This window comes from Arachis stenosperma, chromosome 3 (assembly GCF_014773155.1).
Source record: "Arachis stenosperma cultivar V10309 chromosome 3, arast.V10309.gnm1.PFL2, whole genome shotgun sequence".
Taxonomy (NCBI): Eukaryota; Viridiplantae; Streptophyta; class Magnoliopsida; order Fabales; family Fabaceae; genus Arachis; species Arachis stenosperma.
The window spans coordinates 1,913,421-1,930,977 of record NC_080379.1 but is presented as its reverse complement, the minus strand read 5'-3'; the positions used below and the strand labels follow the sequence as shown (position 1 = coordinate 1,930,977).

General features: G+C 35.0%; 2 protein-coding genes across 3 annotated transcripts; one reads left to right on the top strand and one right to left on the bottom strand.

The window, feature by feature from the left end:
- The first annotated feature begins 230 nt into the window (after positions 1–230).
- Positions 231–13,073, top strand: LOC130970234 (DNA-directed RNA polymerase III subunit 1). 2 transcript variants are annotated; one of them, XM_057896245.1, is made up of 27 exons: positions 231–569; positions 773–922; positions 1,509–1,668; positions 2,836–3,023; positions 3,214–3,323; positions 4,185–4,281; positions 4,673–4,888; positions 5,183–5,331; positions 5,425–5,566; positions 5,642–5,782; positions 6,153–6,341; positions 6,880–7,096; positions 7,392–7,485; positions 7,775–8,009; positions 8,282–8,473; positions 8,923–9,021; positions 9,350–9,553; positions 9,665–9,931; positions 10,126–10,273; positions 10,398–10,549; positions 10,737–10,892; positions 10,978–11,094; positions 11,222–11,307; positions 11,445–11,649; positions 11,735–11,937; positions 12,534–12,678; positions 12,757–13,073. In XM_057896245.1, exons 1-26 carry the CDS (start codon positions 366–368, stop codon positions 12,586–12,588), a joined length of 4,176 nt encoding a protein of 1,391 aa, XP_057752228.1. In that variant the 5' UTR covers positions 231–365; the 3' UTR covers positions 12,589–12,678; positions 12,757–13,073. The 2 variants fall into 2 exon arrangements, with proteins under 2 accessions (XP_057752228.1, XP_057752229.1); XM_057896246.1 differs by lacking the exons at positions 12,534–12,678; positions 12,757–13,073 and having other exon boundaries at positions 11,735–11,941.
- Positions 13,074–13,360: 287 nt separating this feature from the next.
- On the bottom strand, positions 13,361–15,831 carry LOC130967836 (BTB/POZ domain-containing protein At5g60050). Its single transcript, XM_057892866.1, has 2 exons — positions 15,175–15,831; positions 13,361–14,687 (listed from the first exon to the last, which is right to left on the bottom strand). Exons 1-2 carry the CDS (start codon positions 15,721–15,723, stop codon positions 13,725–13,727), a joined length of 1,512 nt encoding a protein of 503 aa, XP_057748849.1. The 5' UTR covers positions 15,724–15,831; the 3' UTR covers positions 13,361–13,724.
- Between the last annotated feature and the right edge of the window lie 1,726 nt (positions 15,832–17,557).

The following is a 17,557-nucleotide window of genomic DNA, read 5'->3' as shown; positions in this document are numbered from 1 at the left end:
CTCATTAAAAGAAATAAAAATAAACCTTAAGAAGAGAGTAGGGAAACATAACATAACATTAACACATGATAATGATAATGAAATAGTATTTGGTTTCTCTCCTTGACTTTTATGTAATAAATTTTTTTTTTTTCGGTAGGCGAAAAAAAAATCAAAAAATAAAGTCCAAGAAAAAGAAAGTATTAAAGAAAAGAAAATAACCCTAAACCCTGAGAGAAGAAGAGAGAGAATCTTCTTCTTCCCATTTCCCCCACTTTTTTACTTCAAAACCGCGCGGTGCAGTTTAATTTGCTGCAGCTATTAACAAAGGTTGTTGCATTTTGAAGAAGAAGGAGAAGGAGAAGGAGAAGAAGAAGAAGAAGAAGATGGATAGAAACAGAGCGAAAGGCATTACTTTCACGAAGGAACCGTACATCGAAGATGCAGGGCCACGCATTGTGAAGAGCATGAAGTTCAGTTCCTTATCTGACTCTGAGATTGGAAAACTCGCTGAAGTTCAAGTCTTCAAAGGCTCTTACTATGATCACTTCAAAAAACCCATCCCTGGTGGCTTGTTGGATCCTCGCATGGTACACTCTTTCATTCTTTCATTCAATTTCATGTCCTCTTTTTCTTGTTAGTGTAAGTGTTGATTAAGTTGTTTTTAGGTTATAAACAGTTTATAGATGTTTTCTTTCTTCCATTTGTAGTGGGCTAATGATCATCTGGTTTTGTTGCATTGAATGCTAATAAAGATATGTTTTTTTTTCTGCTTGTGTGTGTGTGATTTCAGGGTCCTGCTAATAAGGAGCTTATTTGCGCGACATGCGGTGGTGACTTTGCTCATTGTCCGGGCCACTTCGGATACTTAACTCTTGCCCTTCCCATCTTCAATATTGGATTCTTGGGTACCATTGTGGAAATATTGAAGTCCATTTGCAAGGTATCCGAATCGTCTGTGTTTTCCTTGTCTGTTTGCTTTGTGGATTTTGGCTTTTCCTTGATTAATTATCAACATGATACTCTACTTGTTAGTCTCGTTTATGTTAACTTGGCATATAAGTTATAGCAACTCACAGAACATGCGCATACTTGAATGTCATAATACCCGGATGGTTAGCTTTAGGGGATGGCTTTTTGAAGGGCAGTCGAGATTCAAGCATCCTTTTGCACCTGCTTGAACTTTCAGTTATCTGTGCTATCTTTAAAATTGCAAATTGAGTGTCTACATGTCACTGTTATTCTTATAATTGCACTGTTCCCTGATATGTGTAAGACTTTGACAAAAGGGCAAACAAAAGATATAAGAATGGTTGTGATGGAAGTTTATTCACAAGTATACATGTCATACTAATTACTAATGAACATCCTATTTGCGGCTCTGAGTCAAATGTTTCTTTTTCAGTACTGTTATATAATGTGAAAGATGTGTGTAGTATAGCATTCTTTTGAACATTTAGTCATCCTAATTTTCTGCTTCTGAATATTTTGTTTGATCTATATGTAAATTTTTAATGCTTTCTTTACAGTGCTGTGCTCGAATTCTTCTCAATGAAGATATACGTAAAGATCGTTTGAAAAAAATGAGAAGACCCAGAATTGATGCACTGGCGAAGGCTGAATTAGCGAAAAAGGTTGTAGAGGCATGCAGCAAAGTATCAATGTGCTCGAGATGTGGATATAAGAATGGTTTGTTTTATGCTTTTCATTGACTTCCCCCCTTTTTTAACAATAGAGCACTTTATTCAACTTCGTCATTGGAAATTGTTTTAAACTTGCATACTAGGTATAAGTTTTTCTTTCAATCAATAATACATATTTAGTTAGATATTTTAGAATCCATTTTCTTTCTTGGTCTTTTTATAATGTACGGAATATGGATTTCCATGCTCTTGTCTTGACAGTTGACACTATATGAATTATCCTATAACGGCTAAACGGGTAGGGAAGTGGTCAATTCAGGTGTGATATGGTCGTTACAGTCTCACATTTGCCAGAATTAAGGCCTATATAAGCTTTTGTAACTATTTGGCAACCCGCCCTTGGTGAGCTAGCTTTTGGAACTAAGTTGAAAAGTAATAAAGTATTTAATTTTGAGATGGTATCAATGTATCCTACATTTTATGTTCAGCCACCACAGATATTCAGTCGTGCAAACGTTACGTTCCATCTGTTCGCTTGTGGGGTGAGTGTAGTGTGTTAAGGTCCCACATAGGCTTGGCAGTGTTTATAAGTACCCTATCAATTAGCTTTTAGGGTTGACATAGATCCATTCAGTTCTAGCAATCAAACAAATAAGCTTTTTACTTGGTCCTAACAACTCTTGTACCCACATTATTGATTGAGAGGCTGTCACTTATGGCAATTCCATTTCCATGTTTTAATCTGAATCTAAGCATTTTAAATTACCACTACCCGCAATGCAAAAATCAATGCCTGGCTAGATAGATGTTCGATGTGCTGGGTTGTTTGAAACCTTAAGGACTCATGAACAACCTTGTATTACATTTACATATTGGCTACCATGTGTGAGTTATTATCAAGTTAGGCCCCATTGTTAAACAAGTTTAGGCTTTGGGAATTCGATTCAATTCTTGTGTTAGCTTACATAACAATTGACATAGCAATGAACTAACATAGTCTCAAAAGGATTCTATTGTTGACTTGCTTGGAATGTTGCTGATATTAGACAACCATCTTTTGAACTAATTATGATTTTTTCTTAATTTTTATAGAAAATTACCATGTTGCTTGAGAGGATTGAGAATTAACTATTATTGTATTGCTTGTTGCCTCTTAAGATATGCATTTATTGTATTTTGTATGATGATATTGATGATGGCTATTGTAATACAGGTTCAGTAAAGAAGCTTGTGGGTTCGCTAAAAATCACTCATGATCGCTCAAAATGTAATGATAGTAGCATTGAAGAATTTCAAACAGCACTTTCACATGCAAGAGAATCTAGATTGACCAGCGCTGTGGATACTCATATTCTAAACCCATTCCAAGCTTTATCCCTGTTTAAAAGGATGCTTGATGAGGTGAAAATTTATACATACGCGGGTTGTTTCTTTTTATTTTTGGGCCTGGTTTTCCTCATCACTTCATTCTGAAGTGTGGATTAAAATAGCGATTTTTAAGTAGATTATTTTTCAAAGATTGCAATATTGCATGCCATGCAGAGGTTTACTTAACTCTCTAGTAAGAATAATTTATTACATATTGTTGTAGGACTGTGAATTACTTTATCTTGCTGAAAGACCGGAGAAACTCATCGTTACAAACATTGCAGTGCCCCCATTGGCTATGCGACCTTCAGTCATAATGGATGGATCACAGAGGTAATACCAACATGTATTCGGCTATATTGACATCTCTCTCTGTTTCTCCCTTTTGTTAACTTTGATGCCATTCTTATATTTATGATCTGATGGTATACTTGTTGCAAATATGCTACAGTGTTGTGCACTTTGTTTGTAGAAAACATAAAAAACTACCGCCATTCCTGAGTTGTCAATGCCACTACCTTTTCTGTCCACCTTATCTGTGATTGAATAAATTTTAAAATATAGTAAGTGGGTATTTTGACTGTAGCACTTGAGGCATAAAGAGCTGTTGTGTGAGTGGCCATATTAGAATTATAAAATTCCATTCTTTAATAGCTAAAGGAATGTTTAACTTCCAGTTCAGGTGAACGTAGAGGAGAAAATTTCTCTATTCCCAAGAACCAAATGTTTGAAGTCACTGACCAATTATAAAGAACCTAGAAGCAATTTTACCATATGTTATAGTTGTGTAAAACTCAGTTTGTTCCAAACCATCACATTGCAATAAGGTTTAAGGGTGCTATTCTTTGACAGAAAGCATACAGTGTACTTAGCTAGAGTGAAATGCTAGAATTTACAGCTGTTGGTGGTGGCAATTATGACGTCCAAATATTATTTGCGTTAGGATTGCATTCTGCGCTTTCTTGTAGAATTACCTTGTCCATCATCATGTTTTTAAAGGGTTTTATTTGTTGCACATTTTGATTGAGTAGAGAGATCATACGAGGTTATGCTTGTATTTTCTGGTGGAATTTTAGCCTAACCTTATTTTGTTGTTTTAAGGAGGATTCGTGAACCATCCTCTGTATTTTTAAGCCTTTCCTAAAACAAAAAAAAAGAAAACTGATGTTGTGGTTATTGTCTTAATTTATGCAGCAATGAAAATGATGTAACAGAGAGGCTAAAGCAAATAGTCCAAGCTAATGCTCATGTGCGCCAGGAATTAGAAGAAATTGCTTCATTAAGATCTCTGGTATAGATGTGCCTTTTGAGTGATCAAAATTTTGCTACTTTCAGGACTTGTTGATTGATATAATGACAGGTTTTCCAAAATGTTACATGCTTGGAATAATTGAATGAGCTCATTTTTCATGTGTGCTTTAAATGTGAATATATAGTATGTGGTTAGTCGTTTGGATTATCCACACATTTATTCTAGAATACTGTCAATGAGATGTCTCCACTTCGAAGGGTGTAGAATTATCCCTATTTGGGCAGTGGCATTTGCCATGTCCACAAGTTGCCATATGTGAATAATAGAATTTACTTTATCTGCTCGCTTCTGATATTCTCTTTCATCTCGAGATTGTTTCTTTTAGTTCCGATGAATTGCGGTTGTGATTTTGTTGATGGTTTTGTTTTAGGATGGTTGGGAAACGCTTCAATTTGAGGCTGCTCAATTCATAAATAGTGAGGTTCGTGGTATACCATACCACCAGCAACGGGAAAAGACAATGGCGGGTTTAGTTCAACGCCTTAAAGGGAAGCAGGGACGTTTTCGTGGCAACTTATCCGGGAAACGTGTTGAATTTACTGGCAGGACAGTTATTTCACCGGATCCTAATTTAAAGATTACTGAGGTGAGACATTCGAAGCTTGGCATATATACTATCTTCTATCTTTTAGATGAAGCATGAGCCAATAACCTGAATATCTACTTAACAAAAAACAATGTGATGTTTGCTGTACAGGCTAATTTTTTCTTACTTACACAGTTCGTTCATTTTTCTTCTCTGTGACATAACCAATACGATGCACATTTCTCAATTCACATTCCCTAAGTATTATTCCATGAAAACCATAAGACCCTGGAGTGCCTTCCCTTCTCAAAGGTTCTTACAAGTTTTTGCACTGTGACTTGTTTTTTGCTTCAGGTTGCAATACCCATGCTTATGGCTCGTATATTGAGTTATCCTGAGCGTGTTTCACATCACAACATTGAAAAGCTGAGACAGTGTATAAGAAATGGTCCTGATAAGTATCCTGGTGCAAGACAGTATAGAGATGCCTCGGGTTCCACATGGTTTTTGCTGTTTCTTTTTCCCTTATATTGATTAATCTCAAGCCAGCTATATTGTTTTGCTAATGATCTAATTCTATTTTCATAATTTTCCAGGACCTTAAGAGTTCCTCACAGGAAGCGCTTTGCAGACCAGCTGAAATTTGGTGATATAGTTGATCGTCATTTGGAAGATGGCGACATTATTCTTTTTAATAGGCAGCCAAGCTTGCATCGGATGTCTATAATGTGTCATAGGGTAATTCATTGAACTTTGTATATCGATAATGTCAAATTTGGAACAAATTGCATGAGTCTTCTTTTGCATATGCAGGCGAGGATTATGCCTTGGAGAACTTTGAGATTCAATGAATCTGTTTGCAACCCATATAATGCTGATTTTGATGGTGATGAGATGAACTTACATGTGCCACAGACTGAGGAAGCACGGACAGAGGCTATTTTGTTGATGGGGGTAAAATCAGCATTTCTCATTGTCATTGAGGATTACTTGTCAATCAATTATAATCCCCCCCCCCCCCCCCCCCCAAAACACACACACTCTCTCTCTCTCTCTCTCTCTCTCAAAAAAAAAAAAATCACTAGCCACTCTATTATATTTATTCAAAAAGAAGTTAGTCCCAACATGCAATAGGGTTAGAATATTTTATTTTTACTTGATCTGGCTGTTTAGTTATCAGTATTTACAGTGTTATGTGTTATGTGATTTGTTCAACTGTATATGATGGTCAATAAATTGTAAGCATTTCATGAACTTTTTACAATGTGTTTTTTGTTGCGTGTTCTCTTCATGTAGATCCTAATGAGAGTTTGCTTGTTTTCAGGTGCAAAATAATCTGTGCACACCAAAAAATGGCGAAATTTTGGTTGCCTCTACTCAAGACTTCTTAACCTCTTCCTATCTCATAACTAGAAAAGATACATTTTATGATCGTTCAACCTTTTCACTTATTTGCTCATACATGGGGGATGGCATGGATCTTGTTGATCTGCCAACTCCCGCAATTATTAAGGTGAGAGTTGGAGCTTTCATGGATGCACATTACAAGATATACTCACATGTTTGTTTATATTCTTGAAATAGAGAAGTGATCCACTTTCTGTAGGATCTTGCAATTACATTTTTGAATGACATTTTTCTAGTATTCAAGTTATGGCCAATCAAGCTGTTAATAATGTGAAAAGTTATGTTGAAGTCTTGAAAGATCATGCAACATATAGTAGATGGTCAATGTCTATTAATATTTTAAAACAATACTGTGTACCAAATAAAGTGGCGTGATCAAATATCAACTAAGATTTAAAGTATTTGAAAATTTATGAATTTGGTCTATGCCAAATGCCAAATGAAATTTAATGGTGGTTGTGGTTAGATTAATGAAGTTTAACTTTCACTGAAATTAATATATTCTTTTTGTATCTTGTTTAGATCAGTGCTTCAGAGCTTTGATATAATAAGCTGCATGAACCAAACTTTTTCCTGGTGATTCAGTCATGTTTGCTAATTTATATATTTGGTGCATATTTTTACTTGCGCGATATTCTTTTCAGCCAGTTGAGCTTTGGAGTGGTAAACAGTTATTTAGCATTCTATTGCGCCCAAATGCAAATGTGAGGGTCTATGTGAATCTTACTGTTAAGGAGAAAATATACAGTACAAAGCTTGATGACAAGAAACGAGAAATGAAAACGATGTGCCCAAGTGATGGGTTTGTCTATTTTCGCAATAGTGAGTTGATATCAGGACAACTTGGAAAGGTGACTTTAGGTTAGTTTTTCTAAACGAACTTTGATCTTATCTATGATTTCATTTTGTACGTTCAATAATGTTGTATTAATGTAGATATGTCAAGTAACTGTTAATACTACTGCGTGCTTCTATTAAACATTGAAAATAACTCTGAATGAGTGGTGCCATAGTTAATCTTTTATGCTTTTGCTTTCCTATTTTGTTCTAAGTTGTAGCTTTTTAATGTCAAACTTCTTTCAAACTCCACTACTTCATGCTTTTATATATATATATATATATAAGTTGGTGACCTGCTTTTTTAGCATGAATTCAGGGAATGGAAATAAGGATGGTCTTTTCTCTGTGCTACTAAGAGACTATAAACCACATGCTGCTGCTGCTTGCATGAATCGTGTAGCTAAATTGAGGTAAAAATATATCTGCATTATGTTTGATTTAAGTGCTAAAGGGGTAATAAATAAGATGAAATGTTGCAATGTTAGCTTGTAGGAAAGCACTTGTTTAAAGTGGGAACTGTTTCCATCAGTCCCATGAGTGAGGACTAGTCTCACACCCAGAGGGAGTAGAAAACATTGGTGAACAAAAAATGTTATCAAATGTAATCTCTGCTAATATTTGAGTTTAGGCAGTTTGATGTTTTTTCTTTTATCCATTGCCAAGCTAAAGAAATTATATGATCCTTTTGCTTTGATGCAGTGCTCGATGGATTGGAAATCATGGGTTCTCAATTGGCATTGATGATGTCCAACCAAAAGAGGTTTTGATAGAACAGAAAGATAAAACAATATCTGATAATTATAAAAAATGTGATGATTTTATAGCAGCTTTCAATAAAGGAAAGCTAGAACTCAAAGCCGGTTGTGATGCTGCTCAGACATTAGAAACTCTGATAACTGGTGTCTTGAATGGTATACGAGATACAGCAGGAAAGGTATCTATTTCCTTCATGTGAAGTATTCTGTCCTTGTGTTTTCACACATATCTATCTCTTAGTGTTAAGATCATTGTCAACAAAATGGTGGATAGTCCCTACCTTCACCTTTACTTTTTTTTTTTTAATTTTTTTCAAAAAGAAGCTACATGTAAAATACAACGGTGCCCCTCCAAAAATCTAATCATTATCCCTCACATAAGAGAAAAGCAATTTATTCTGATTTTCCCTGTATCGGTAACTGACTCCATTATATTATACAATTTTCCCAGGTTTGCATGCAAACCCTACACTGGAGAAATAGCCCACTGATCATGTCGCAGTGTGGCTCCAAAGGATCTCCAATTAATATCAGTCAGATGGTTGCTTGTGTGGGTCAACAATCAGTTGGAGGTCGTCGTGCTCCTAATGGTTTCGTGGACCGTAGTCTTCCTCATTTCCCTAGAAAAGCAAAAACCCCAGCCGTATGTTCAGTTTCCATCATTTAGAAGTAGAATTTTAAATGTTTGTGGACAATTTCAATTGCCGCATATCCTTAATTTGTTAATTTCTTTTTCATCCATACTGCTTTTGTATTTGTTCATTGATAATATTAATGTTGAAGTGATTCACAGTTGTGAAGTTAACAACAAACAGAATATTGCATACACATTTATGTAACACACCTATACATGAGAAGCTATCTTGGAATTTGTACATAACTTTGAAGCTTTGTCATATATTGTCGTCACAAGCAATTGTTTTCACTTTATTATCAGGACAGGACAGTAGTAAAGTACTATTGTAGAATATTGTTTTCATTTAATATTATTTGTTTGTAACGGACACCAGAACTGGTGTAGCTATTGCTATTATTGTGCATTACATATTCTGTTTTCTGACATCGAAAACTGGTATGTCACTGTTGATGCAGGCTAAAGGTTTTGTTGCCGAATCTTTTTACAGTGGATTGTCTGCTACTGAGTTTTTCTTTCACACAATGGGAGGGCGTGAAGGGCTTGTTGATACAGCGGTAGGGTGCATATTTTGAATATATTATGCAATATATAATCAATCAGAGCTGCTTTCAGTTAAATCAACAGTTACTATTTTATTATTTTTTATTAAAATCAGAAGCTACCTGACAACCCCACCAAAGGAAAAAAAAATCCTTGGATCTGAAATTATGAATGTCATAAGAGTGGACCTCAAATTTCTCACTTGGGAATGGTTCATGTTAATAAAATTGATAAAATGTAGGAGCTGCTGGGTTGGTTATTAGTTTATTATTATTGTTGTTTTCCGGTAGCCAAAACTTTGAAATTCATTAAATAGTTTGTGTGATAATTGTCACTTTGCAGGTTAAAACTGCAGACACTGGATACATGTCTCGTAGATTAATGAAATGTCTGGAGGATTTGTTCTTACAGTATGATTACACTGTAAGAAATGCTGCTGGTGGTATTGTTCAATTTTGTTATGGAGATGATGGCATGGATCCAGCTGGCATGGAAGGAAAAGATGGAAAACCACTAAATTTTGACCGGCTGTTTTTGAGAAGCCAGGTTTGAAAGCTGATACTGTTGTTTTTATGGTTTGATTATTTTTGTTTGACTCCCTCAAACTTATAAAATAGTTGGTTTTTCTTGTTATATGCTGTTTTATTCTCTTTTTAGGCCATATGTCCAAGTGATGAAGACGATGATATCTTGTCTTCCTCAGATGTGCATGAAGTAGTTCAAAGGAAGCTTTCAGAAGTTGGTATGTGCAAGTTAGTCAAGCAAGAGGCTTCAGCGGATGATTCCTCTGCCGGCTTCGTAAATTCTCTTCAATCCTTTGTCAAAGGGAAAATAGAATCAACAGAACCTTCCATCAAAGAGGATTCTGAAAAGCTGAAAAAGTTTATTCAGAGGATTTCTGGGATTACTCGCAGACAACTAGAGGTATTTATGGTCTAGTGCTTACATTGTCGTAAGCCTGTTTGTCCCCAATGCTAATCTTGTTTGCTTTCAGTTGGTTATGCAGTTTCTTTATTTCATTTACATTCCACACAGTACTCTAATTTTCTTATGCTATATATTTCTGTTATTTACTTTACTTTTGTTTTGCAATTTACTGTATGCTCTCTATATTTCAGGTTTTTCTGGATATTTGTTTATCTCGTTACCATTCAAAAAAAATTGAGGCTGGAACTCCCATCGGAGCAATTGGAGCTCATAGTATTGGAGAGCCTGGAACCCAGATGACTTTGAAAACTTTTCACTTTGCTGGGGTTGCAAGCATGAGTATCCTTTATTATTAGACTCTGTTGCCTGCTTTGATTATCATTATTGTCCTGTTTGACACTATACTGGAATTTTTCTGTGTGTTGATGGGTTTTCAAAGTTGTGCCTTAACCTAGCGTCTTAGATGTGACCCTTGGAGTTCCTCGCATCAAAGAAATTATAAATGGATCCAAAAAGATCAGCACACCAATCATCACTGCAATACTTGAGACAGATAATAATCCAAATACCGCAAGGATAGTAAAAGGTCGCATAGAAAAAACCAACTTAGGCCAGGTATGCAGCTGTAGAGAGGGGAAAAAAATATTGCTTTTGTCAATGAATGACCCTTTGAACATTCTACCTAGTTATTTACATTTTTTTCAGCTGTCATTTAGGTATTATATCAGAAGTTTATTGTAAATAGTGTTTATTTTAACGAAAGTGTCTCAAAAACACAATCATGTCATGCCAATTAATACAGGTCGCAAAGAGTATAAAAGTTGTTATAACTTCAAGATCAGCATCAATTGTCATCTCGCTTGACATGGAAAGAATTCGAGATGCACATCTGCATGTAGATGCCAATATTGTAAAAGAGTCGATTTTGCATACTCCAAAACTAAAATTGAAGCAAGACGTAAGGGGTTACTTGTTCTCTCTTGTAATTTTGAGTCATTTCTCCATTCATGCTTGCATTATTGAAAGTCTTTGTTGATATGCAGAATGTTAAGATCTTAGATATCAAAAAGCTCAGGATTGTTCCCCCAGATGGTGATAGAAGTAAAATCCAATTTCAACTTAACCATCTTAAAAATTTGCTTCCTTCAGTTGTTGTGAAGGTAATATTATTTGAATTTCTTGATGGATTACCTGATGAAGAATATACCATGTTTGTTTTGATATCTTCATATTTAAATTTATTGTCAGGTTGAAAAGTGCACCTAACTTTTCTTTTCTTAATTCCAGGGAATTAAAACTGCTGAACGTGTTGTTATCAGTAAAGAAGAAGATAAAGAGGCAAAAACTGAAAAGTTCAAATTACTGGTGGAAGGGTTAGTTCATACTATTTTTCAATATAACATATGCTTCCTTCAATCCCTTGTATATATATACCTGCTTGGCTGTTGCGGCATTGCCGCTTCTTATTCCTTATTTTCATGTATTCTATTTTCTTTGTATTTACCTTCAGCACGGGTCTTCTAGATGTTATGGGAATTGAAGGGGTTGATGGACTTAATACTCTTAGTAATCATATAGATGAAGTGAGTGAGTCTCTGGGAATTGAAGCTGCTAGAAGGACTATCATTGAGGAGATAAAAGTAGTTATGGGAAGTCACGGTATGAGTATAGACATACGCCATATGATGCTTCTAGCAGATGTGATGACTGTTATGGTGAGTTATTTCAGTTATTCAGCAAAAATTATAAAGAAATTTTATGCTGAATACTTATATTTCCTCGTGCAATTTATTAATGCAGGGCAGAGTCCTTGGAATAACCAGATTCGGAATTCAAAAGATGGGCAAAAGTGTATTGATGCTTGCGTCTTTTGAGAGGACATCGGATCATCTTTTCAATGCAGCGGTACATGGGACAGAGGACCTGATTGAAGGAGTAAGTGAACGCGTAATCATGGGTATACCGATTCAGATAGGCACCGGAATGATCAAGGTCAAACAAAGGTAAGGCAAGGATGCATGTCATGCGAATGTAGCCCTACTTGTTGCATCCATCAACTCAAAATCTACCTATAAAATTTCTATAGGAATTAGGAAATTATTTACTGGTGTTAGCCTGAGTGAAAGTATATATTTATGAATGGGTCTTAGTTAATAATGTCTATAAATAACTTAAATTATGAAAATATGATCATAAATTTGTATTAAAACAAAAGCGGGTGCATCAAAATTAAATCATTATCTATAGATATAAGACATTTATCACTCTCCCTCTTAGGTACATCTTTTGAATCAATTTAGCTGGATACAATAGATCCAATTTATTGTTCTAATTAAATATAAGAAAACAACCATGCTACGTCTACAGAAAAAATCAGTCATCCGTATAAAATACATGTTGAAATACATACACATTTAAAGTGTTTGAAATAACACATTTATTTATACACAAATACATAGTGATTGATTTGGTGGTTAATTTTTAGTGTGCACATAAAATTTTTTATATAAAAAAAGTGATGGTGATAGATAAAGGGGATTGCAGGAAGTATTAATTAGGATCATTGAAAAACTCTTTATCAAACTCTCCCATTTTTCAGGTTGAGCCCTCCAGAGTTGCTTCAAGGAACTCCTCCTATTCTATCTTATGTTTGAAGTTGTCTATGTTTTTGCGGCAAGAGTGGATTATGCATGATATAGAGTGCAATTGAAGGGTTTGCGTTGACTGTTAACTGTTAAGATTAGGTAACTTGTTTCTCTTGTCTTTGCCTTTGTTGCTACTTTTCGTATTCAATCTCATCATGTTGTGTCTTATATTTTCAGCTAGCTTTTCACCAAGTTGAATATTGTGAGCTGCTTACAATTGACACTGCAAAAGGGCTGATTGGTAAGGAGGGGTGAGGTTGATGGTAAAATGACCACACTACTATGTTGTAAATGAAAAGGAAAGAAACAAAAAGTGAAAAAGGGGGACGGTAGAGTTTAATTTTGCACCTCATTGTACAGATTTTATTTTCTTTTATTTTTGATGTTTTGTCCATAGAGTAGTTTAGTTGCCACTAGTCTAATGCTTTTGTTCCTGTGGATATAGTCATTGAGAAAAGTTAGATAACAAACAATTTTTTTATGAATCAATACTAGCCAACCTTTCTTTTTCACTAAAAGTATTGGTCTTCTAGAGACTTGTCTATTTCTTTACTATTTGCTCCGGTTTTGAGGGGGTTTACACTAGTATTGTGTTGACTAACCATGTTTTTCATTCCTTTTTAAAAAACACAAACAAAAGGAACTCAACATTAATGAAAATATTGATTCATGAATTTTAGTGCTTAATATGGTAATGAAAACAAAATCTCAGTTTTCCCGCAAATTCGTTTACTTACACCTTTAGCAAAACTAATAATTTATAACTTACCGCATAAACAGAAAACATACACATCAGTAGTCCAACAACATCAATATCAATTCTCTACTGTAATATTTGGTATGTTGACTATTATATGCTCATGAATACATCCATGTCATTCCTCTATACTTTGCCAAACTTAACAGAATTCAATTCAAACCTTTACAAAGATGAAATTGGCTTTACATATTTTATGAACAAATTTTCAGTTCATTTCCCCTTCAATTATTTGTCCCTGTTTACCCAGAACTTTAGCTCAGGTCATAAATCATAGCAGCAGAAACTAGAAGTGGAAATGGAAACTATCACTTCACACTTGCAAATATGAATGAAGTTCATTTTCCCGTTTGTTTTGTTCTTTCATTTAAGGTTTTTCATATAACTTTCAGCTCTGGTAATCACAGAGAGTTATTTGCAACTTGGAATGATCAGTATCTGCTGAATATTTTCTGATGAAAGCTCTTCTCCACCAAATCTCAAACGCCTTCTGAATATTTGGACAATCATCTCCTTTGTTAAGAAACCTGTCAAACCATTTGAGCAACAGAGCTTGCTGTTGAAGCAAAGGGAGTGTAAGTATTGTTTGGCACAGTCCATCCTCAACCGATTTCTTGTCGACCGCTCTAGAAGCTCGACGCATCCATCCAAAGTCGTCATACAGAGCCTCTAGCCATGTCGATAACAATGAAAATCGAGTTTCCTTGGGAACCAATATGTGCCCCCTTCCAATGCCAATACAGAGTTGTGCAGTGATCCTGCTGATCTCGTGCCGGTAGACAGTCGGAACTCTAGAATGAAGTGCAGCGAGTTCTTTCTGGTCAGCCCATATCTTAACGAATTCCTCGCCTATCTTCTTGGCAATCAAGATGTCAACAATCCACTGAATATTGTCAGCCTCCCGGGCTATTTCGGTAATTAAAGCCCCTCTATCCGGCCTCTCGGCAGTGCTGCTGGCGTCAGAGAGGCACAAGACAAGAGAATTGATGCAATTGTGGCAAAGATGATAAAGCGTGTCTTTAGAAACATCGAGTTTGGTTCTATCATGAGAGCAAGACGGATCCTCTTGAAGCAATTTTGATAGCAGAGCCTTCATTTCCCTACGAGCTTTGTCATCTTTTGCTTGTAAAACACCGGTCAGAAGGCTTGCAAAGATGTCGTCGGCACTCATTCTCGGCGCGGTAGATGGATCAGACGATAGTCTAAGAAGCAGTTGAGATGCAGAGCGATGAAGCTGAAGATAACCAAGCTGAGACATGATTTCATCTTGTTCGTCTTCTGTCCATGGAATTGCTTCCAAATAGTCTAAACAAGCCGCAACCCCAATATCAAACATGATAGCCGCTGAAACCTAACCAGAATTCAAAATTAGTTTTACATGCATCTTCTAATTGGTGGAAATCCAGCTGCAGTCGACTTTACGTAAAGTTGATAACTGAGAGTCGTTAGATGATTTGACTGATTTGACTAAATTTTCATCTAGCGGCTCTCAACTATCGACTTCATAGACTTCACATGAAGTCGACTGCACCTGAGTTTTCACCCTTCTAATTATGATACGGCCAGCAAAAATGTCTACTCTTATATAGATGTAAACTCACGTACAATTATTTTCGCCTGAAATTGATAATTGAGATTCTTTAGATTACAATTACAGTTCTCAGCTATTTAGCTATTTATAGTGTAAATAGTCATCTAAAAGAAAAGAATAAACGTAACTAGAAGACTGGTTAAACCGTTTCACATTATGAATGCATGAAAATGAAAGTCCTAGAGTGAAGAATTAAATGTTTGGATAATTACATAGAAATGGTTTAAGAGTATTAAGAGAAACTGACCTTGAGCAAGGTCAAGATTTTTGAAACAGATTGACCAATGAGCTTCTTCATCACATTGTCTTCGCAGTACATGAACACCACAACCTCCACGTAAGCCTCCACGTCATCACTCTCGCACTCGCTGATCTCCACCGTGTGCGACTGCGATTGCGATGAACCGCCGCGAAGCTTGTCGGCGAAGAACCTGCTCTTCTGAGAGAGCACACTCTTGTCCACATCCATGGTGACTCTGAACCCGTCCTTCCCCACCACCGTCACCCTGACGTCACCAGGGTTAGCGTGAAAGGGAGCGTGTTGGAGCAGCTTCGAGACTCTGTCTTGAATTCTGCGGCGATTCTCGTCGGAGTGCTTAGTACCGGACATCATTTCGAAGAGCGTTTGTGTGTGTGGAGGCGGCGCCGGCGGCGGAGGAGAAGATGAGAAGGTTCTGGAAGGTGAGAGTGTTGACGGAGAGTCGGGGATGAAGCCGTGCTTGATCATGGCGGAGACTGAGACTTGTCTTTCTCTGTCTCTGTCTCTGTCTCTATTGGCAGATGCAGGTGCCGCCATTGGAGGAAGCTAAGCAAGCAATTGAGTTTGGAATCGAAAAAAAGAAAGAAAGAAAGAAAGAAAAGAGAGTGTGAGTGAGTGTGAGATTAGATTTTCAGAGAGACAGAGAATCCAAGACAGCCATCTTCCTGTTACAATTTACAAATATAAATATAAATATATTCTTCTCTATAAATAAATAATTAAACAAATATATTATGCATAACAAATTAAATCATTAAATCTATTATTATATAGACTAATTTTTTGTATTTGTATAATAACATAATGTTAATTAAATAAGTTAGATTAAGATTTTTGGGCATGATCATAAATCAATTCATGTTATAGTAGGAAGTGCCTACTGATATTGACTCTTTAGAGTGACTCGAAGATTCGACCACGCTATTATGCCATTTGAGTTATAATTTATTGATAATATATCTTATTTTTTTTAGTTTATTGTATATTATGTATAGATTTTTATTGACTGAAGGCTCCATCTTCTTAATATAATATTTGGACTCGATTACTTTTCACTACACTTACATTGTTATATGGAATGGCTTAAATTTGTTTAAAGTAAAAATTAATAGTTTGTGTGTACTTTAATCTGTAAAAATCAAACATCACCTTCTTAAACATGTTTCTAATTTTGGATCTAGCAGATAGATGAAGTTCCTTTCCAATCTAATGTTTATTTAGAAATAAAAAAGTAAAATATTAATGAGGGAAACCAAACAAAAAACAAGTGGGAGTTAGTTGGAAAGTGATGGGAGATTATTGCTGCCATGTGCATACAACTGCCTTCCTTCTTCGGAAAACTCTTTTTTTGAATACATTGATTTGGCTCTCATTTACATACAAATTAAACAGATTCATCACTCTCATCTCTAGGGACAAAATAAATAATAATTATTTTTTTTTTCTTTGGAACCTCATTGACGTGCTGATCCAAATTACAATGATCTTGTTTCTACTAAATAATTATTTACCTTTTATATCTTTATATTATATTATAATTTTTTTTATGTTCAATCAATTTTAAGATATTATCTGCTTTAACACACTAAGTTTTCCTGTTTTATTTTTATTATTCAACCAATCAAAAATTGTCTAAAAAATTATTCACATTATATATTTTATTCTTCTTTTATACTGATATGAAATTTTATAGAGTTCCATTTAAAGATTTATCGTCGATTATTGCATGTATAAGATAAAATTTAAATTCTTAATTTTTATTTAAACAGATTAATAAACTAATTTTTAGACCAATTCAATTTGATTATATATATTGTTAAATATGAACATGCAAAAAATAAGATTAATCTATTAACAATTAAATACTACAGTTACGGGAGGATTATTACACTTGAAGCTGGCACCTTAATAATAATTAAGATTCTAGTAAACTAACTTCTTTTGTTAATTATTTTTCGAGATGTACAAGGATTTGTTGTGTTTTTTTCTTTCATGTGAATTACTTTATTGGATCGGAGCAAGTGCTTGAAACTACACAATGGCCCCAATTATTGTGGCAATAATATACATATTATTAGACAACTTAGTTAAAGGGGCACAAACATTAAAAAATTTGTCGCAAATCTTGATTATTAATATCTGCTGAAAAGTTGTAGGTAAGTGACATATCATGTCATGATTAAATTAAAGGACTTAATTATATTATAGACAAATTTGATGCATGGTGGGATTTCTGTCTCATTAAAATAAATTAGGCAAAAAATAATTTCATGATCAATCTTTGAGGGTTTTATTAGTAAATTATACAATAATGAGTATCTTATAAAATAATTATTATTTTAAATTTTTTGATATATTAAAAATTATATAT